Source organism: Lacerta agilis, chromosome 12 (genome assembly GCF_009819535.1).
Source record: "Lacerta agilis isolate rLacAgi1 chromosome 12, rLacAgi1.pri, whole genome shotgun sequence".
In the NCBI taxonomy this organism is placed as follows: Eukaryota; Metazoa; Chordata; class Lepidosauria; order Squamata; family Lacertidae; genus Lacerta; species Lacerta agilis.
The window spans coordinates 5,811,179-5,834,215 of record NC_046323.1 but is presented as its reverse complement, the minus strand read 5'-3'; the positions used below and the strand labels follow the sequence as shown (position 1 = coordinate 5,834,215).

The following is a 23,037-nucleotide window of genomic DNA, read 5'->3' as shown; positions in this document are numbered from 1 at the left end:
GTAGAGGTCTCCTATTGTAGCTGCTGACTGTCAGTGTATGACTTGGGAGGATAATGATGTTACCAGTGAGAGAGGGGAAAGGGGAGAGAGTGGGGGGGGCAGGAAGAGGACTGCTGCTGCTATTGTTGTTGTTCGGTCAATGATGGAGAATGGTGGGATGTACAGCAGACTTGCAAATAAGTATTCAGATTTGTTACCCCTCAGAAACGCAGGAGTCTGCCTTCTCCGCATCTCACGCTCCCGTTTTGCTCATATGTGGCACATGAATATCCCCTAAGGAAGAAACCTGCCAACTGTTTTCCATTCTGCAAAAAAAATCCTGGCCTGATAAACTGCAACAAATTCTTACTCTCCGCTGCAGTCAATCAATAGATCTTTCCTGCACAGCAAAAAAACAGTTACCTTACAATGCGCTGGGTATTTTTTTAAAAATCCAGATCTGCAGTACTTTATAGTCCGCTAACATCAAAGACACGTTAAAACAGTGAGTAATAATAATAATAATAATAATTTATTATTTATTATTTATACCCTGCCCATCTGGCTGGGTTTCCCCAGCCACTCTGGGCGGCTTCCAACAGAGATTAAAATACATTAAAATATCACACATTAAAAACTTCCCTGAACAGGGCTGCCTTCAGATGTCTTCTGAATGTAAGGTAGTTGTTTATCTCTTTGACATAAGATGGGAGGGCTTTCCACAGGGAGGGCGCCACCACCGAGAAGGCCCTCTGCCTGGTTCCCTGTAGCTTTGCTTCTCGCAGTGAGGGAACCGCCAGAAGGCCCTCGGCGTTGGACCTCAGTGTCCGGGCTGAACGATGGGGGTGGAGACGCTCCTTCAGGTATATATAATAATTGTCATCTCCATACAATAGTCCCTTTCCCTTACAATCAAAGCGAATAAATGTATTGAATCCTGGTTGCAGCCACTGTGAGTGCCTTATTAGGTCCGAGAAAAATGTTGTAAAATAGTGAGCAAGCCTTCCCGTTCTTATTCAGACTGGATGTTCAACAAAATAGTGGGATGAAGGAGAAAGAAGACACTGAACATGATGTTCAAGTTCCTAAGTCTGCAATTCATTCCTGCCTTGCGATGGAGTGCTCATTGGATTGGACTCTGCTAGATGCAAAACAGATTTCAGGGTTGAACTGTGTTGCTTAGGTGAGGAAAAACTACAACTTCTCCATATAAAATCTGGCAGTGAATGATCTCTCAGCTGAACAGCTGGGTCTCTTGTGAGGCAGACAGCAGAAGTAGAAAGAAATGTGACCGTTTTTAATATTGCTGAAGTTGGGGATTAATTTTAGACGGTGCTCTGGGTCAATGGAAGATAAATTGGGTGGTGACCGGAGACTTGTGATCTCGACGGTTGAATCACATCTTTCGAGTGCTAGGAAATAATCTTCCTTCAATTTTTAAGATCCCTGTCCTTTGACAGCTTGAGTTCATTATTCTGCAAAGAAAAAATAAATTGTAGGTAGCCTGGTTTGCACAATTTCCAATAAGGTGGACAGGACATAGCCCTGCTTTCCAGCCATGGCTTGTGAACATGTGCTGGGCTACAGGCTTTTCAGTCAGACTCTGCTTCCCTTGCTTGGGTGTTGAAGCAAGAGGGGTGCATCCGTGACTACAGTCCTTAAAGATTTTGTGGCAGAAGGATTGTTTCTCTTATGAAAGTTGTGCTGTAATTTTATTCTGTGTGAACAGTCCCCCCTGCTCCCAGTACCATTTCCCTAAAATAGGAAATCCTGGTTTAAATGCCACAGGATATTTTAATCATTGTAGAAAAAGCCTTCCCTTTCTTTTGTTCTGTTTAAAAAAACAACAACAATGTTTTTTTTAATTTGCCTTCCCTGTTGCTTGATATCTAAAAACAGCTCTTCCTGTTGAGATTTTAACACCAACAGGCTGTGAGTTCACCCATCACCGCCAAGCCCACACATGTAAACATCTTATGTCTCTTTAGAGGCAAGCGAGGGTTGGGCTGCAACAAGCACCAGTTTTCCTGCCGTATTAAGTATCTGTAACATAAATTTTCTTTGTTTAATACTTTTGAAAGTAGGAAGAGGGGGAATTATTTCTATATCCCATCTCTGTGCGCTGCTCTGGTTTGCCAGAAGCGGCTTAGTCATGCTGGCCACATGAACCGGAAGCTGTCTGCGGACAAACACTGGCTCCCTCGGCCTATAGAGCGAGATGAGCGCCGCAACCCCAGAGTCGTCCGCAACTGGACCTAACGGTCAGGGGTACCTTTACCTTTACCTTTTTAAAGACAATGAATAACTTGCTCTGCTTTTTTTCAAACAATTTGCCTCGGTGCAGTTGAAATTGAAAAAAACGTCTGAGGAAACACGTTTCTCTTGTGTCGTAATTTTGACATGAATTGTGGGGTGGTCTGATTAGTGGCAGGCCTGAGCAGAAAGTGAACCAGTGTTCACACACACACACACACACACACACACAATTCCCTAACTTTGCCAGGCCAATTTGGAAGTGGTTGGGGAGTGTGTATGAGGTTGCCGACTTTTTTGGGCCGAGGGGCATATTTGCAAACCGTAAAAACCATTGTGGGCACACACACACACAACCACCACAACTTAATTCTATTGCTGATTTATTTATTTCCTAACATTTCTAGACCGCTTGATTGTACGAAAGAATCCTCAAAGCGGTTTACAAAATTGGCTGCAGCAATACTTTCGAGCCTAATCCAGTCAGGATGAGGAGACCCTGTGGACATCAAGCGAGGTCTCTGGGTGTGTGTGTACGTGCTGGTGTATGTGGTCTAGCTGGCTGGGGCGTGCATTGTGAGGTCAGCACTGCAAAAGAGCCGTGTGTAACTATGGAAACTCTTGCTTCAGATAAAACAAAACCATTTTGCTGCTGCCCAAGGCTGTTCCCCCACGACATTGAAAGGAGAGTTGCTGGCCTGGTTGCTGAGGTGTTAGGCAGATGTTCTCAAAACACCACCAAGCAGTTGTTGGTCTTTTGCTGAGGTGCTGAACCCTCACGGGGGTAGGAGCATTTGGTGGTCCCCCAGAGCCCACTGTGTGATTGACTTCCAATGGGAATCCTTGTTTGTTTTGCGTAGTTATATGCTGCATATTCCTAGAATAGTCACTTAAGTCAGAGGTAGCCAGTGTGGTGCCCTCCATATGTTGTCTCACCATCTCACTGCCGGCATGGCCGCTGGTTCGGGGATGATGGGAGTTGTAGTCCAACAAGATCTGCACCACACTGGCTTTGCCTGCTGTAAGTGGTTTACACATCAAATAACAAATCTTATACTTGCATCTCTCTTTCTGTACAGAGCAATGAAACTAAATACCATTTTGTGTAATCAAATTCTAGAAAAAACATAGCAAGAGTCAGGGAAGGTTTGTTGGAACAGATGGACTTTCTGTTCCAACATGGGCAAGTCCCTCGGTCTAAGGGCATCCAGTGAATTTTCTAGCCAGTCTTTGAACCTGTATTCCCCACATCCAGACTTAATATGCCGCTTAGATTGATTTTTCTTAAATTCGATTTTTCTTAAGTTCAATTTTTCAACGTCTTCCTTTAAGGGATTTGAGGGTGGTGCTAATAATATCCAACCAGCACACTGGAGTTCTGGATCTGAGCATGTTGGCAGCATAGCAATGAACAGTTATCTTTCTCGGTAGGAAATATCAGTAGGAAATTTGTATCCTAATGAAATGGACTGGCAGACTCTGGGGTTATTGTTGTTCAGTCGTTCAGTCGTGTACGACTCTTCGTGACCCCATGGACCAGAGCACGCCAGGCACGCCTATCCTTCACTGCCTCCCGCAGTTTGGCCAAACTCATGTTGGTAGCTTCGAGAACACTGTCCAACCATCTCATCCTCTGCCGTCCCCTTCACCTTGTGCCCTCCATCTTTCCCAACATCAGGGTCTTTTCCAGGGAGTCTTCTCTGCTCATGAGGTGGCCAAAGTACTGGAGCCTCAACTTCAGGATCTGTCCTTCTAGTGAGCACTCAGGGCTGATTTCTTTAAGAATGGATACCGTATATCGCGGCGTATAAGGCGACTCGGCGTATAAGACGACCCCCCAACTTTTTATGTGAAAAAACAGAGTTTGGGGTATACTCACCCAGCCCGGGATCGATGGCTGCTGAGGCGGCGGCAGCGGCGGGGAGAGCGTCCCCCGCGCCACACAGGAGATTTCCGCGCTTGCCGCCCAAGCGCACAGCGGCCCCCATGGCTGCTGAGGCGGCGGCAGCGACGCCTGGGGCAGCGGGGAGAACCTCCCCGTCGCCGCACAGGAAGCCTCCATGCTTGCCGCCCACGCCCAGCCCGGGCTCCATGGCGGCTGAGGCAGCGGTTGCGGCTGGAGCGCCGGGGAGAGGCTCCATGCAGCCAGTGGCGGGGCGGAACTCCGGGTCACATCGCATGATGTTGCCGGCGTACAAGACGACCCCCGACTTCAGAGAAGATTTTTCGGGCTTAAAAAGTCGTCTTATACGCCGCGATATACGGTAGGTTTGATCTTCTTGCAGTCCATGGGGCTCTCAAGAGTCTCCTCCAGCACCATAATTCAAAACTCTGGGGTTATTTGATGTCAAAAAAGAAGGTTGGCTAAAGAACTTGGGGGAACATCCTGGCTCTATGGAGAAATTACCCCTTGCTCAAGTTATTAAAATAACTGAAGACTCTTGATTTGTTTTTTTAATGAAGACACTGTCTTATGCATGGCACAGACACAAAACTTCTCTTCTCAGAAATTATTTTTCTTTGTAGATTAAAAACAAAACAATCATGTTCCTCTTCTTCCACAAGGAATCCTAGTAACCTCTGAGATGTCTGTCTGGATTTCTGCCCATCTTAGAGTTACTTGAGTTCAACAAACTCACTCTTAGCAAAGTTCATACTGGCCTGAAAAGTCTCCTCAGGCAGTTTTTACAGTTCTGCCTGGTAAAGCAACAGCCGGGCAAAGGCGGAGAGAGAAACCACACAATTGCCACATTGCACAATTTTTTGTTTCCTTCGCAAGAAATTCGTAGTATTTCCTCCGACGTAAAAGGAAACCATTAACAGGAAACCTCAGGTTAAAACTTAGGAATTTATAATGAATTCTCTTTTTGCAATAAACGGGTGGGTCGTGGTTTGAAAGCAGTGTCCTTGTCGTCTCGCTGAAAAATGGTTGATGGGTTAACAAGTAGGTAAAATGATGTGGTGATTTAATTTGACTTATTTGGCTAGCCCTTCTGGCAAAACATCCGTGTCATCAGGCAGTCCAGCTCTCTAAAGTTCCCAGCTGGTTCAAACCTCAAATTAGTGTTGTCACCCAGCTTTGGGACATTTTAAGCAAGTAAATTGTGTTAAAAGGTAAGAGCCCTTGGGGTGCACGGGAACCATTCTAAAAACCTCCAGTTATAGTATTTGTGTGTGCGTGTTTATATATATTGTGGTTCATATATGTTGCATGAACTTTCAATGGAGGCTCTCAAACGCAATGTTCCATCCTAAAATGAGAGAGAAAAGAGAGAGAATTTTGTTTACATTCTGTCTTCTGAGCCTTTGATTACTATATTGCTTTCCAGGACTTGAAATTTAGATCTGCTCTCACTCGCTCAGCAGGAGTTCCCTTGCTGTGTGTACAGATGTTTTAATTTTACATAACCTGTACAACAAGACACAGCCCATGTCAGTCACAGACATACAGGTGAAACTCAAAAAATTTGAATATCGTGGAAAAGTCCATTTAGGTAAGCAATTGTTTTCATTAGCTACTGGAGTTTAATATATGAGATAGACTCGTGACATGCAAAGCGAGATATGTCAAGCCTTTGTTTGTTATAATTGTGATGATTTTGGCGTACAGCTGATGAAAACCCCAAAGTTGAAATTGTTAATTTGGGGTTCTCATCAGCTGTACGCCATAATCATCACAATTATAACAAATAAAGGCTTGACGTATCTTGCTTTGCATGTCACGAGTCTATCTCGTATATTAGTTTCACCTTTTAAGTTGAATTACTGAAAGAAATGATATACCTTTAAGATAAAATACCTTTTCACAATATTCTAATTTTTTGAGTTTCACCTGTAATTTTCCTCTCATCCAAAGTATCTCCACTATTGCTGAAAAGTGCTGCCTCCTTTTTCAGGAATGTCTGGAGACAAACATCTGCCTGGCTGAAAACAGAGGAGCCAGATAACCCCGTAAGGAAAGCCTGAGATTTAGCTGTTGAGATTGAGCGCCATCGTACCATACCATGGGGAAATGAAAAATGATTCCGGGGTTGGGGGCACTGGCTGTTTTGTTTCCCAGAGTTTTAAGGCAGTGAAATTAGGTCACATTCCCCCCAAATTAGTCATGATCAATGACATCGCGAAAGCACCATAAATATACCTGCAGTTGGCTAATTGATTTGAGCCATGCAGGTAGTCATTGCCACATGATTTGTGCGGCACGCTAGTAATAAAAGCATGTGCAGAGAGCAGGAAATCTGTCATATCTGCATCTGGCAAGCAGATGACAGGGATTCCTACCTGCATGAGTAATCACTACACAAGTGCAGCAGTTTGCCATTTACCTGAGGCATGCCATGTGCACAATGAGACACTCCTGACTTCGGCAAAATCGAGTGCTAAGGCCCTCATGTATTCCACACCACTTCTGGCTGCAAATAATGGCGGAGGAGAGCTTTCATATTTGAATGCCCCTTCCCAAAAATAAATAAAATCTTGTAAATAGAAGAATCACACGCTAGACTTGTTGTGTTTGCTATTTCCCTGTGTACAGAGGGGCTGTCTTTCTTGGAGTGTGTGTGTGTGTGTGTGTGGAGGAGAGATTTAAATACACTGTCCCTCTCTGCAACATAATGTGATAAAATCCAGGGGAATATTTCATATTTTGCTGAGAGGCATATAGGGAGAGAAAAGAGGAATACACTTCAGAAACTTGTGGTTTAACATCTTGTGCTAAGCCTGTCATGGGAAACTCCCTAGGTCTCTCAGACCATGTCGGTCCAAAAGTGGTTACTTTGGGTTTCTAGGCTGCTCTGTGACAGTTGTTTAGGGAAACTGCTTACTATCCCTGTAGGAAAACTGAATTTTGCTGAGCTGTGGGAGCAAAAATCTGGCACTTTGGCTTGAAACGCTTTCGCCCTTGCTGAATAAAGTTCCCTTTATAACTTTTTACAGTATAATTGCTGTGTTCGTGTAGTGATACTCCAGCATCGATATGCGTGTCTCATTCCTTTCTCGCTTTGATAGGTTATCAGATTGGGTAGTTTGGAGACTGTCACCACAGGGGACTTGGTCTCTTTATTACAGAGATAAAAATGCAGCAGTTGAACGAAGGGTGAGGTGAATGAATCATGAAAGACAACATGGAGAGCATAGGTCAGTGGACAGTTTTCCCCTAGAAAGGTTTACACTTCAAACTTATATTGGTTTTATATCAGATCAGCTTTCAGAGCTCCCTCCGGAGAATTCTGGGATTTGTAGTTTATTGGCAATGCTAAGGAATTTCTGTGCAAAGGAAGATTCCTATACCCCAATCTGATTTCACTGAATGACTGTTTCCAGTATTCTCTGGAAAGAAAAGGAAAGAAAGAAAGAAAGAAAGAAAGGTACCCTATTTTAGGTCTACAGTGTAGATACATATATCCCACGTGCCCTGCCGTCGAATTTTCCATTTTATCAGGTAGCATTTGTGCAGAAGCAATTTTGAAGATTCCCAATTGCTAGTGGTTGCTCCCAAACTACTTTTGCAGAAGCTCTGGATTCAAGTGTAGCTATATAACAAAAGATGTGTTTATTCTGAATGCGGTTCTCCATGGTGTACCTCAGAGAGAAACTCCCTAGCTTCTTCAGAGTTTTCTTTGCATAGGAGAACTCTGCCGATCACTGTCCTTGCCCTCTTGTTGCAAACCTAAGTTGGAGCCACTGTGTTGTACATTAAAATTGGCAGGGCCTGTTTAGTGTAACTCCACAAATAAAAGGGGCATCATTTTGCTAAGGTCATGTTGATTCAACCTACAGTGGTACCTCGGATTAAGAACTTCATTCGTTCTGGAGGTCCGTTCTTAACCTGAAACTGTTCGTAACCTGAGGTACCACTTTAGCTAATGGGACCTACCGCTGCCGCCGTGCGATTTCTGTTCTCATCCTGAAGCAAAGCTCTTAACCCGAGGTACTATTTCTGGGTTAGCGGAGTCTGTAACCTGAATCGTCTGTAACCTGAGGTACCACTGTACTGTATTTCCTTCCTTGCAGACCTGGGAGAAAATTACATGTTACTGTGGATTAGAATTACAGAGAAAGCCGAGAGACAGTCCTTGATGTATAAATCAGAAGCACTTGACATTTGGTATTTAAAGCTGTGGCAATATTGGCCTGTAGTACACAGAGCAATGTTTGTGTGGGGCTCTGGCTACTAACAGACCTGAAGCTTGAAGTTTCTTATGGCACCATCTAGCTTCTCCTTGTGGGGAGGGGGACATCTGCATCCTAATGGAGAAATCCTATTGTTTATTTTGTAGTTTTTAAAAATTAGAATGGCGCACTAAGTATAGGGCACAAGGTTCATTTTCTCTATTGCGGCTTTTAATAATCATGCGGCTTCCCACATGAAACTTGGAAGATGTTTGCAAAATTAGAAAGTTCTAGCTAAAAGAGTTCATGGTCTCATTAAAAAGAAAAAGGCATGTGCCATTGCAAATTGCTGTTTTGAAAGTGCCTGCAGTTACAAATTACAACGGATTGGCGATTGAGTTAAATACATAATACACTGAAAAGCTGTTACAAACGTATATTTTGGGAAGTTGCCTGTTTGTTCTCTATGCATTTGGACACCTCTCCAGATATTGTAACCAGATTTTGCCTGGTGGTTCCTGAGATCAGGGAACAAGTTTGGGTCCTTGGCTGGATCTATACTGATAAAAAAACACGCTATAGGGAAAAAGACTATAAAAACTTTCAATGCAAAATCCCATTGGTGATAGATCACTGCTCTGCAGCGCCATCTGGTGTCACATGTTTATAAGCTGAGTCCTTGGCCTGGATACAGTTGGGTGCCATTTTGAATCAAGGTTGTAGACCAGGGGTCAGCAAACTTTTTCAGCAGGGGGCCGGTACACTGTCCCTCAGACCATGTGGGGGGCCGGACTATATTTTGAAAAGAAAAAAAAAAACGAATTCCTATGCCCAACAAATAACCCAGAGATGCATTTTAAATAAAAGAACACATTCTACTCATGTAAAAACACGCTGATTCCCGGACCGTCTGTGGGCCGGATTGAGAAGGCGATTGGGCCGGATCCGGGCCCCGAGCCTTAGGTTGCCTCCCCATGTTGTACACTGAGCCTTTCAAAACTACACTGATTTTTTTGTTTTTTAGCATTTCCTAGGTATGAAACTGCTAGTAACCAATAAAGCTGTAGTTTATTTTTATATGCCTGATTGTTATACACGTGAAAATATGTGTGGAAGCACTGATGTTGTGTATGCACAGGGGAAAACGTCACACTTGTCATTGCATGAGATGAGCAGCTGTTTCGTGTTCTGTCCCTTTCAAGGCATGGTCCCCCAGCACTCAAGTCACAGAAAAGAAAATATTGTTGAAAGTCTGTAATGTGCAAGTAGGTCAAAAATATAGCCTAAGGAGCATAAAACTCTTGAAAATTAACAAAAGATGAAAGTTTTCTCACTGAAAGACTGCATAGGATTTAGGATTTAGCTGTGGCGCTCTGTAAAAGCAGGGAATTAGACAACCTTAAATTACATTTGATTGCTTCCAGGGTTTAAAGCTGTTTGGCAAGCACACAAAACTAAGCTCCTCAAATGGTAAATTCCTAAGAAAAACAATCCTGGCTATTCCTGAGTTCCTTGTATAGCCGTTTAATTTTATTTTTAGCTTTGTTTTATATCAAGGAACGATGAGACGTCACTGGCCATTTTTCAACATTTGCACATCCTCTAAAAATAACAAATCACACAATTTAATAACGGGCTCTCCAGGTCTTACATTGGGGCAGTGAGGGAGAATCAGAGGGAGGAAAAGATATTTCAGAAGCATCAAAGTGTAACCTGCAAGGGAAATTCAGAAGAACAAAGCAAAGGAGCCAAACAGAAAAGCTTATTTATTTTGCAAAATAATCATGCTCAGTCTTCTGGAGGTTGAAAGCCAACTATTGTTTTTATGAGCTTCAGATCTTTGTTTTGAATGCTGGCCTTACCTCTTCTGGTAGAGAGGATTTTTATTTTATTTTATTTTAAATGTTAAATGATACATCCAAACCCAGTGTAAATGCCTCTGTAAAAAGACACACAAAGAATGTTATCCCCAATCTGTCTAGCAAAAACGGACAAACCCTGCTTTTAAAAAAACGATAGAGCGGCTATTTCATAATTGCAAGTAGACTATTTTAGACCACAGTAAGATGGGATTAAATACCCCCCCCCCCGGCTGTTAATGTAATAGCAAACAAATACGGGTTATATTAGAAAGGAATTTAGAATTTTGTTTTTATGAAAGGATGCTCTGTTGACAGATCAAGGCCCAGTTCCAGTGTAATGCCGTCTGTCTGGAAACTATGGTTTGCAAATCAGGAGGCAGTCTTAGGAATGCCTTCCACGGATGGCTTCAACTAAACCATAGTTGAAGCCATCCGTGGAAAGGAAGGGCAATTCATGCTGCTGAGCCCAGGACTGAAGGGGTCAAAACATGTCTTTCCAAGGCTCTTCCCTGTTTGACATGTCAGCATTGTATCTTCTCTGGTCTCACGGCTAGAATCCTAAGCTCACTCACGAGCTGGGGAGTAAGCTATGTTGAACTCGGGAAAAGCTGAAAATGGTTATATGTGTTGTTTCAAAAGCAGTGCCTGTATAAAATGGGAGAAATCCCTCAAGTTAGTTGACAGAAAAACACGTCACAACCAGCCCTAGGCAAAATGTGTTGGAAGTAATATTCATTTGCTGCAGACAGTCTTACAAAAAGCCACCCATTTCATTTTAACTTCAGTGTATCCCCCCCAAAACCCCAACAACTTTCTTTTTCTCTTTATAATATTAACTGCTTGAGTCATAGTTAACTCCTTTGCCTGTTTTTGCTATGAAGAAATTTATTAGTACTGGATTAAAAAGTTATACTTTTAGTTCTTTAACTGATGCAATCTGCATTACCGGGTGTGTGTAGGAGACAGTAGGTTTTTTTTTAACCTGCATTTCCATGGAAACAAAGATCCAAGAAAAATAAAAATGACGGGAACTGTGTGACAGGGGGTGTAACTGCTTCTAGACTGTTGCTACTTTTTGAGAGGCTAATTATATCCAGAGAAAATCATGTTGTTCAGTTAAAGATTCTGTGATTCTAAGTGGATTTGCTGCTGTTGCACAACAAACCTGCTTCTAACCCTCACTTTTTGCAGGAAGGAAAGTGATGAGGAAATGCCCTTGAAAGTGTGGGATAAGAATTGTTTGATGTGACATCATATAACCTCAGGCTCAATCGCCGGTTGAACAAGTTACTTAGGGATGGATGTAAAAATAAAAATAAAAAAATCCCACTTCATACATTATCAGGCTTAAGAACCCTCCTAGCATTGTAAAAAATGTGTGAGTAATTTTATGTTGCCAAGTTGAAACATGACACAGACAATATATAATCTTTGTCAGAAAACCTGTGTTTGTTTTCCCAGTAATCAGAAGTGTCAGATGACTGAGTTACTCTGTTGACTACTGTGAATTTCTTAGGCGCCTTGGCTAAACATCCCACCATATTCAAAATATATTTCCAACTGATGGCTTTATTTCTATTCTTCCCTTACCCATTGATGCAAAGCTCAGTGACATAATTTATCTCTTTCTCATCCATCACCCATGCAACATTTTCAGCTATGAATGGCTGCTCTTTCGTTGATGGACAGATACAGTGGCTTGTTGTGAGAAGAGCTTCTGTTCTGGACGATGGTGTGCCATTGGTACCACCAGATACGGGGCTACGAAACCTTACAGGCCTGGTCCCTGAACTCTACGGAAGACAATAGGCTTGTGTTAGCCGATGGCAGTTATCCAGTAAGGAAGCCAGGTTGTTTCTTTTAAGTCTACACCTACTTTTTATGAATGAGTTGAAGGATCTCTTCTGCAATTGGTAATACATTGGCAGGTGGCTATGCCTGTCTCTCCCATTAGCTGATTGATAGTGGATGAAGGCAAATGACCATGTGACAACTGACCATATGAAGTACTTGCAGGTTGTTGTTGTTCAGTCGTTCAATTGTGTCCGACTCTTCGTGACCCCATGGACCAGAGCATGCCAGGCACCCCTATCCTCCACTGCCTCCCACAGTTTGGCCAAACTCATGTTAGTAGCTTCGAGAACACGGTCCAACCATCTCATCCTCTGTCGTCCCCTTCTCCTTGTGCCCTCCATCTTTCCCAACATCAGGGTCTTTTCCAGGGAGTCTTCTCTTCTCATGAGGTGGCCAAAGTACTGGAGCCTCAACTTCAGGATCTGTCCTTCTAGTGAGCACTCAGGGCCAATTTCCTTGAGAATGGATAGGTTTGATCTTCTTGCAGTCCATGGGACTCTCAAGAGTCTCCTCCAGCACCATAATTCAAAAGCATCAATTCTTCGGCGATCAGCCTTCTTGATCAGTACTTGCAGACTGGGAGATAATGTTTACACCTGCCAGATGTGTGAAGGCTGCTTGCCTTCACACATTGGGACAAATGGGGATTCTTATACTTCTCTCCCTTGACTCTTATTGACTCCTTCCCCTTGAATGCATTTGTACCAGGCCAGGACACAAGTATCTTCATTTTGTACACAGAGAGAGCTGCTTTGATTTCCTTAATTCAGGGGTTTTCATTGTGTCAAAGTTTCGGAACTGTCCGTTTGACCAGGATGAAACAAACAAGTATATTGTGCCGAGAATGACTTTGGGTCTCTGTGGATTCTCTGGTACATTCCAGGTACACCCTGTTCCTTGGTGGGACGACGCCAGCTGGCCAAGTGTGAATGAACTTGTCTCTCTGCAACTTGGCAGACTGGGCTTACGGTTGAGTTTAGGAGGTGAGGCCAAGGCAATCTGAGGCAGCAGTGAGAGCTAGTTGCTCTGGTGAGTGAGCAGCGCGGAACAGTCCTGACCCAGAAGGCCTTTATAGGGGCCAAAAGGTTACCCACCTGACCTGTTCTGGCTTACTAGAATAAATATTAGGCTTCCTTGTTGGTGCGGCTGGTCTCCCTGCATTTCTCACCATTTCACCACAGTTGAGTGGTGGCACACAGATAGAATTTCTGCCTGATCCTCCTTAAATTGCTAGTTGGAGACTCACTGTGGATTTGAGTTCTGGACTCTACTACACTGTACCTGTTCTGTGGATGATTATTCATATATATATATATATATATATATATATATATATATATATATATATATGTCAACCTTTGTAGCCCTTGGAGGAGTGTAATCTATTGGACAGCCAACAATAACTGCCTCCTATTTTTAGATCAGTTGCACTGCATGTCCTGTAAAAACCACAGAGGATATCCAATCAGTTCTGCTTTCTACACCAGCCATGGATGCCAGGTTGCCTTGCGCCGTTTAGATAAACGATCTCTCCTTCCCTATGCAGTGCTATAAATCCTCGCTCAGTGCTTATGCTTCTTTACGAGCCTCATGTTTTCATGAGTCAGCACAGGGGTTTGGCTAAAGTCAATGGCGAACTCCTATTTCTGTCTCCCTGCTTCTCTTTCTACATCATTTTGGGGCATGTGGCTCTATCTGCGTGCACCCATTCTAAGAAAAGGTTGCCAGAATCAATTTGGTTTTTATTAGGCAACTTTGTAGATGGGTTTAATTATACTGTACAGAGCAGCCTATTCGAGTAATGACAAATGGATGCAGTAACTGCTGTTGTTGTCATTAATAGTATTTTATAAATTCATGAATCACCTTTCACATGAGCCTTAGGGTGATTTACAAACCTAGCATAAAAACAACTAAAAATGGTTTTCTACAACAGGAGAAAAACAACCAAAGTTGGGTTTACAAATAATACAAAAGGAACGTCTATGGCAGAAACCTTTTCACCCAGCTGCAAAAGCTAATTGAATCAAAAAATGTCTTCCGCTGTTTCTGGAAAGTACAGATTGTGAGCACCTGTCTTATCTCAGCAGAGATGCTGTTCCACGCAACGGGGGGAACCCTTCTCTAAATTACTGTGGAGGGAGCTTTTGTATGTTAAGAGAGCCAGTTTGGTGTAGTAGTTGAGAGCGGTAGACTCGTAATCTGGGGAACCGGGTTCGCTTCCCCACTCTTCCACATGCAGCTGCTGGGTGACCTTGGGCTACTCACACTTCTCTGAAGTCTCTCAGCCCCACTCACCTCACAGAGTGTTTGTTGTGGGGGAAGAAGGGAAAGGAGAATGTTAGCCGCTTTGAGACTCCTTTGGGTAGTGATAAAGCAGGATATCAAATCCAAACTCCTCCTCCTCTTCTTCTTCTTCTTGAAGGAGAAACTCTCCTGCACGTTGTAGCGCCCTTCTGAGTATTTAAGGCATAAGGCAGTCTCTCAAGCAACTCGATTCAGTAGCACCTCATATGCTATCACCATGCAGATCCCACAAACAAGGTGTTATATGCTGGTGCTAGTCTGTCTCCATAAGCAGCCTAGGTGCTGTTCTGCCAGTGCACCTGTAGCCTCTGCACTAACCTCAAGAGTAGCCGCACCAAGAGCCCATTGCAGTAATCCAGTGTTGAGGCTACCAGTGCATGGACACTGGTGGTCAAACTACCAAGATCCAAGAATAGTCTAACTGCCTTACCAGCCAAAGCTGTTAAGAAGTACCCCAGCCACTGAGGGCAACTGTGTCCACGGTGATGGATCTAGAAGCAGCCTCAAACTATGTACCTTCTCCTCCAGGGTGTCCTGAGTCTCTTGCAGATGTCATGGAGGGTGGTCAGAGGAGTGAGAGGCTATCAGGAAGCTGGAAGTGGGCGACCACAGGGAAGGTCACAGTAGGCTGGGGAATGAGAAGATGGGATCCCAAGAAAAATTTCACCCAGAGAAGGGCCCCAGCAGGCTGAGAGGAGGAGGCCCAGATCCCAGAGACATGCCTAGAGGGCTTCCACAAAAGTATTCAGCCCCACAATGCTGAATACCCCAAGCCCAATGCTGAATACCCCATTAGCCAAGAGGGCTCCCCTCCTGGGGAAGCATCTGGGGCAAAGCTGGTCCAACTCCACCCCCACCCCACCCCCGTCTCCAATTGTTCCTGGGTTCGCCACCACTGTGCCAGAGGTGGCCTTCAGCAGCATCCCCAGTCTATCTCTTATGCCCAACACCAGCGCCAGGCCCTCAATACCAAGCCAGGTGAAGACGTTTCCTGGTATGTAAGAGAGGATTTATGGACTCCAGTGGCAGTGCCCTCCTCTCTTGACCGTCATGTCTATGATTTTGTGGACCATATTGTCAGGGATTGCCCAGCTCCTCACGAGGAGAGGGAGAGGGGAGGCCCTACTCGGGAGGAGAGCCGGGGCAAGGGTATTCCTTGGGAGGAGCAAGGAATCCTATTCAGAATAAGGGAATTTCCCTTAAAAAGGGGGGGGGAGTTGACAGCTATGCAGATAGTGGGCTTTTGTGAACCATTATCCCAAGAAGTGGTGGTTAGCAGTAGCTGGAGTGACTCTTCAAAAGACAAGGATCGGGCAAATTTGTAGGGGGTGAATATATTTTGATTAACTGTGACAGCAAAACGGAGCTTCTAGGTTCAAAAGCAGTAGACCTATTAATACCTGACTTTCAGGATAAATCACAGGGGTTGTTTTGCCCTCTGCACGACTTGCTTGTGAGCTTCCCAGAAGCACCTGGTTAGCCAAGGTTGACCCCCCCAAAAAATGCTTCGCCACTTTGCTCCCTTGCGCTGATCTAGCAAGGCAGCTCTTAAAACAAACATACCAGTCCAGGAGCTTCCTTTCAGATGTAAATAAAGCAACTCCCACCTCAGGCTGCTGGTTCTTGCATGCAGCATTTTGGTATGATAGTTGGGTTCTCAGCCAAGAATCTGCTTACGCATGCTGCAACAGAGCGGTCAAGGTCAGCTGTGTCCAGTGAAGTAGCGTAAGCTCTTGCAGATCGTTCTTTTGCAAGATAGATGGGGATTTAATGACTGCGTGGGACTGCACCGTTGTAAACGGACTGGCTAGCGTGCCATATAAGGGTTTTCAAACTTTCAGGAGCTAGTTTGACTTGATTTTAAAATGACTTCTTTTGCTGTTTTTCTCTCTCTCTTCTAGCATCAAGCTTTTGGCTGTGCAAGAGCTGGTTGACAGAGATGCACTGGAAAAGGTATTTTAACCTGTTTGTAGAGCTGCACACATCTTTTCGAGCACAACTCTTCTTTTAGTTATAGGATTCCCTGTTTACTGCGATTCATATAGTATAGATCCCCTTCGCTTCATGCTACATATTGCACCCAGATATAACGCTAGTTGACCATGGTAAGGATGGACTGCAGTGACCTTTGGCCTCGTGTGGCCGCACCCCCTCCCCCTTCTCTTTTGTGCAACTATTTACAGCAACTTGTGATGTTATCTGAACCTGAACAAACTACTACAAAGGAATTTCAGAAATAGACTAGAAAGAGAAGTTGCTGAATTACAACTAATTGCCAAACTTAAAACCACGGAGAGACCTGGTCTGAACAAAGACATTGGATTCTTATCTCATTATACATGACAAAGCTATCTTTAGCCATCTCACCCCTTGCTTTAAGACCAATTGCAGTCGTTAACAGTCGTCAACAGGTTTTCCACACCTATCAGCCAATCACCCATTCCCACCACCCTTCTGAGTAATACCCCTCCCCACTCTCTCACTATATATAAGGTTTTGGTGATATCTGTTTCAGTGTATCTGAAGAAGTGTGCATGCACACAAAAGCTCATACCAAGAACAAACTTCGTTGGTCTCTAAGGTGCTACTGGAAGGAATTTTTTTATTTTTTATTTTCTTTTGACTATGGCAGACCAACACAGCTACCTACCTGTAACTGAACAAACTGGTTAATCTTAACTGTGGTTAGTGGAAACCGGCCAGCTTGAAACTATGGTTTATGAAGCTGGCTTGTTTTTAATGAACCATGGTTAAGATTAGCCACAGTTTAAGTTTCAGAGAACATGTTACAATCATAGAATTGTAGAGTTGGAAGGGACCACGAGGGTCATCTAGTCCAATCCCCTGTAATGCAGGGCTCGAATCCATGACCCTGAGATTAAGAGTCTCAGGCTCTACCAACTGAGCTATCCCAGCTGTTAAACTGTAGTTAATCTAAATTTCTGATCTCCTTCTGATAGCCGTGCCAGATGGGAGGAGACAGTGCACAACCTCAAGGCTTGTTGAGACTTATTATTGTAGTGCTAAACCATGGTTTAGCATGACACCTGAATGCAGCCAGTTGCCAGAGGAAATTTGGTTCCTTCTTATGTGCTCTAAGGCAGCGTGTAAAAGAGTAAGAGTCTTCTGCTCTTTTTTCTCTTAGCATTCTCTAGATTTCAATTATTAACCACATGACTATGTACTGTTTTCAACACGCTCACGGGATCTTTGACAATGCTGCACAGCAAACCACTTTTGAAAGTGAGCTGAGTTTCAGAGCTTGTGATATGACTGTGTTTGTGTGTTTGAGAGAGAGACAGACACAGACAGAGGGAGAAACTCTTTTGTCTTTTCAGATGGGGGGGGCGGGGCTAAAAAATTCTCTACTGGGTGCGTGTAACCCTTTGGGCATGCCTAAAGTAATTCTAAGATCATGGCCACTGGTCCCACCACCTCCTGGCAAATAGAAGGGGAAGAAATGGAGGCAGTGGGAGATTTTACTTTCCTGGGCTTCATGATCACTGCGGATGGTGACAGCAGTCATGAAATTAAAAGACACCTGCTTCTTGGGAGGAAAGCAATGACAAACCTAGACAGCATCTTAAAAAGCAGAGACATCACCTTGCCGACAAAGGTCCGTATAGTTAAAGCTATGGTTTCCCCAGTAGTGATGTATGGAAGTGAGAGCTGGACCATAAAGAAGGCTGATCGCCGAAGAATTGATGCTTTTGAATTATGGTGCTGGAGGAGACTGCAAGAAGATCAAACCTATCCATTCTGAAGGAAATCAGCCCTGAGTGCTCACTGGAAGGACGGATCCTGAAGCTGAGGCTCCAATACTTTGGCCACCTCATGAGAAGAGAAGACTCCCTGGAAAAGACCCTGGTGCTGGAAAACTGGAGGGCACAAGGAGAAGGGGACGACAGAGGACGAGATGGTTGGACAGTGTTCACGAAGCTACCAACATGAGTCTGACCAAACTGCGGGAAGCAGTGGAAGAAAGGAGTGCCTGGCGTGCTCTGGTCCATGGGGTGACGAATAGTTGGACATGACTAAACGACTAAACAACAACAAAAGTATTTCTTTGGATCCCTCTTCACATGCTACAGTACAAAAACTAGCTTTTCTCAAAGCTTCCTGATTTCTGCAGCTTTCCACATTGTTGTGGGAAATGTCACACAATTGCAGACCACTCCCCATTTTCATGTTTTCTTTTAGAACTGTCTATCAACTGATCACCTCAGTCCTCATTAGGCCACGGCTGCTGTTGTTTAGAGTGCAAGGAGGGTGGATTCTCTTGAGTTTACTGTTGACAAAATGTTGTTATTTCTGCAAACATGGTTGTTCCTCTGAGCATACTGCTACCTCACTTTCTCCCTCCCCACCTTTGTGGCCCCTTTTTTGGATGCCTTCCTGTTCACCACCTGAGTTCACTATAAGAAGGAATGGCATGGAGACGTATATTCGTTTATATACGAAGTGGGGAGTGTGTGCGTGTTTTGCAAAGTTTCGAAAAATTAATTTGTATCATTTGGCCGGCTTTCTGTTCTTTGCCTAACAAAATATAGACATGTGAAAACAAGTTTAGGATGGATGGATTTTGCAGCTTCCTCGCTCTGATAGAAAATTTCTTTCTCCCATATCTGGCATGGAACATAACAGGTTCGACAAATGCGCTCTCAGTGGCTTTCTTGTCAGCTTCATACATTTCAGCCAGATCAGTGTTTCATCGTGATTAAACCCATTGTTATCTTTGTTAGTCCTAAATCACTTTCACGGCAAAGCAGACTGTTCATGAGATGACTGTTAAGCGGAAGAGAGAGCTATACCCTGCCCAAATAACGCTCCTCCTTTCTATGGACTCAAAAGTGCCAAAGCCCTGTGAGTTCTGTGAGAGAACATGTAACTTTTCTGCACACGCAGCATGCTTGTGTGTAACGTATGTATGCATATATACTGTATTCATGCACAGATAAATAATATTGGGACAGGAAACTGGTGCATAGCAAGGCTTTATTGCCACAATAATTGATTTTTTGCGGTTTTTCTTTAAAACTTAAATGTAGATATGAGTTAGCATCTCCTCGCCACAGAAGCCTCCTCTACTCAACCTTTTAAGTGCTTCCTCCCATCCCCAAGTGACCACTGTCTTCTCTTTGGTCTTCCACCGACTCCTTTTTCTAAGAGTTCATCAAGGCTAAATGGAAATCAGAGCCAGCTGGAGCTATGGAGTCACATAGCCAAATCTGGACTTGCACTGCATACACACTATACTTTTAAAGCACGCCTGAAGCATACTCTTCCCCTCAAAGAATTCTGGGCACTGTAGTTTTCCCGTCACAGAGTTAGAGTGAACCAGCAACCCTGTGCAAAGTACAGTGCCCGTAATTCGTTAAGGGAAACAACGTGCTTCCAGTGTTATTTAAAGGTATAATGCACACACAGCCTTGGAAATACGTCCTCCCAGTTCATCGTCCCTGAGGTCAGTGGCTGGAACTGACAACGACATTTGCCCAAGCAAACAGGCAGAAGAAGCCAATAGTTGTAACTGCTTTGGAGAGCCATGGACTGCCTGCCGGCCAGTGTCCCGGAAGTACCTTTAACGGGAGCCTGACACATTTTCTCCTTTATTGTGGGTGTTCCCGACCAAGCGGGTTTCACCGAGCGAGGCTGAATCATGTGTCTCAGGCTGAACAAACTGGTGAATGCCAAATGCAAGGAAAGCAAGAAAGATATGAAGCGGAATCACAGTTCGCTGGAGAGCTCAAGTTGACTTGCTGCATTAAGTTTCACTCACCTCACTGTGAGGGAAATTATACTGAAACTTTCATTTGTCGGAAGCAATTCTCTGTGATACTTCCAGTCTAGGTTTTTTCCTTTCTCCGGCCTTATTTTGTGACCATCTTTCACTCAGGAAGAACAAAATGACTGATTGGGCAGCTTCTTGGTCTTCTTCCTATATACCGTATTTTTCGCTCCATAGGGCGCACCTCGTTTTTAGAGGAGGAAACAAGGAAAAAAATTTTTTCCTGGTTCTCCTCTAAAAGCCCTGTTTTTTTGAGGATCAGCTAAAAGTTTTGCAGCTTTTTTTGCAAAGGGAAAAGCCCTGTTTTTCTGAGGATCAGCTAAAAGTTTTGGAGCTTTTTTTGCAAAGGGAAAAGCCCTGGTTTTTTTGAGGATCAGCTAAAAGTTTTGTAGCTTTTTTTGCAAAGGGAAAAGCCCTGTGTTTTTTTAGGATCAGCTAAAAGTTTTGCAGCTTTTTTGCAAAGGGAGAAAAGCAAAGCTCCTTTTGCAAAGGGGGAAAATCAAAGAGGAAAAGCCCCATTTTTTATGGGGTTCAACTCACATTTCTGCAGCTTCTGAAGGAAAGGGAGCCATTTCTACAGTTTCCAGACAGATAATCTAATCAGCCAGTCACATGTCGCTGGGGAAACAAACAACCTCCCTCTGCAGCACATTCACCAAAGGAGGGCGGTGCTGAAAGGGAGCCAGGACTCTTATCTCTCTCCCGATCTCTTGCTGATCAGCTGCTGAGGGGGGTCCTTTCAACACCCCCCTTTCTCTTTGTAAAATAAAAAGCACGATCCTCTTTTGGCCCCTGGGCAATTCAGCTCCAGGGACCACCATTCACTCCATAAGACGCACAGGCATTTCCCCTTAATTTTTAGGAGGGAAAAAGTGTGTCTTATGGAGCGAAAAATATGGTATTTTATATTTATAATGCAGGCAGTGTATGTCGTGAAGAGAGAGCTTAAGGACAAGCCCAGGTTTGGAACATACACTAAGCAAAAGCATGGCTTAGCTTGGTGCAGGTTGACAGTAAAAAGGACCCAGGAAGAGCGAAGAAGCTGCAAGCTCTTCTCTGGGAGCCTATGCACTCTCCTGGTAAACAATGGTTTGGTGTCATGCCAGAGAAGAAGTGCTTTTTCCATGTAATCTTGCAGCGTTGTGTTGCATTGAAAGACCTTTTCTTTCCATCCGCTTTCACCGTACCATGGAAATTTTTTTTGCACTTCTACAATCTCCTGACTTACTCACTGTTTTTCTAAACTAAAAGGCTCCCAGTGTAGTAACTACGCAACATAGCTTGTCCCTAGTTCAACTGAGATCTTAAAGAGTTGAACTCCCAACTTGTTCTTCAGCAGATGACTGGCATTAGCTCTGGAATCCTTCCTCTTGTACACATCCGAGAAAGAGAGTGAGTTTTCCTGCAAAAATTACAGAACAAAATTTAAAAATTGCAGTACATGAGAAAAACTTCAAAGTTTGCAAACATTGCAAATGCTCTCATCGGTCTTGTGTAATTCACTTAGCTTGCATGTTCCGTCTAGCCAAGATTAATTGTTTAGTCATCCAGCCAAAACTAACCGAATGAGTACATATTGTCTTTGATTTCTGCAATTTGCTGGTTTTATCAAAGTTGAAGCGAATCGAAATTAATTAAACCCAGTTGACCCGAGGAAATTGCATCGTTGCAAATGCCTACATAAATCTCCCACTTTTAATTTAAGGCTTGAACCTGAAGACGTGTGCAAGCAAATGAAAGAGTAAAGATGGGTCACGTTGACCTTCACGCCACGGAGCATTACAAATGCGAGGATATTGTAAAAGGAGTGCCATTGTGTGGCATCAAGAGAAAAGATAGCCATCTCTAGGCTCTTGTGTATCTAGCAGTGAAAGATCTTTCTTTAATGACTTTCGATGGTTGATGGCTATAAAATAGCAAAGACGTTTGACCTGCTTGGGTAAGAACTGGCAAAGAACACTTTGGCGTTTGGAATATAGCCAGCCAAGAAAACAAAAGTCTGTGCTTTCCAGTTGACTAAGAAAAAAGCCATATTGGGGTGGAGAAAGGACCGCCAGCTTTTTCTTTTCTGAGAGCTGCTTTAATAGTCTAGATTGGGCTAATCGATATTTTGCTCTCCAGATCCAATGGGCTCCATCTCAGCCTCAGGTAGCCTGGCTAATAATCAGGGAAGGTGAGATTTGTCATCCAACCAGGACACCACATTGGCTGTGTCTGGTCTAAGCGGTCAAAGTATTGTCCATCTAGCCCCTTATTGTTTACCTTGCCTGACAGTGACCTTCCAGGGTCTCGGTCAGAAAGGTGTTTGGAATCAACCCAATCCTTTCAGCTGGAGCTGGCAGGAGTTGAACATGAGGCCTTCGGCATGCCAGCCAACCACACAGCTCAGGTTCCTCTTGTCGCGCTTTCTCTATCCTGCCCTCTGACAATAAGAACATCATATTAAAAATTTCCCTAACAGGGTATTTGAAAAAGACTTTTCTTTGCTGCTAGGAAACAGCTATCAAAGTTTCTTTGATATTGTCTGACATAAATAGATGTTCTTTTCTGGATCCATTGATTCATCTTTCATTCTCCATTCAATGTGAGCAAATCGGTCTCCTTTTTTTTTCTTTCCAAAAGTGCCAACCTGTTGTTCAGACCAATGTCTTTGGATGTGCAGCCCACAGGTGCTCTTCATAGTAGTGACGGATGGCTTGAGAGAGAGAAAAAGCAGTCAAATGTCTCTTGTTTTTTTTATTCTGGGTTGCTCTTTTCAGGCACCTGCACCATAAAGATAAGAACATTCCCTTTTCCCATTTACAACAGAGCTGCCTTATCTCAAATATGTTTCTTTTGTTCTGTGCGCCATAAAATCATTAAATATTAGAGGGGTGACGAGTG

General features: G+C 43.7%; 1 protein-coding gene across 1 annotated transcript in view; it reads left to right on the top strand.

Moving 5' to 3' along the window:
- Positions 1–23,037, top strand: part of EEPD1 (endonuclease/exonuclease/phosphatase family domain containing 1) — a 56,764-nt gene that overhangs the window by 20,776 nt on the left and 12,951 nt on the right. The window contains exon 2 of the mRNA XM_033165487.1: positions 16,268–16,319. Within this exon, the coding sequence (XP_033021378.1) occupies positions 16,268–16,319 (52 nt within the window). The remainder of the gene's footprint in view (positions 1–16,267; positions 16,320–23,037) is intronic.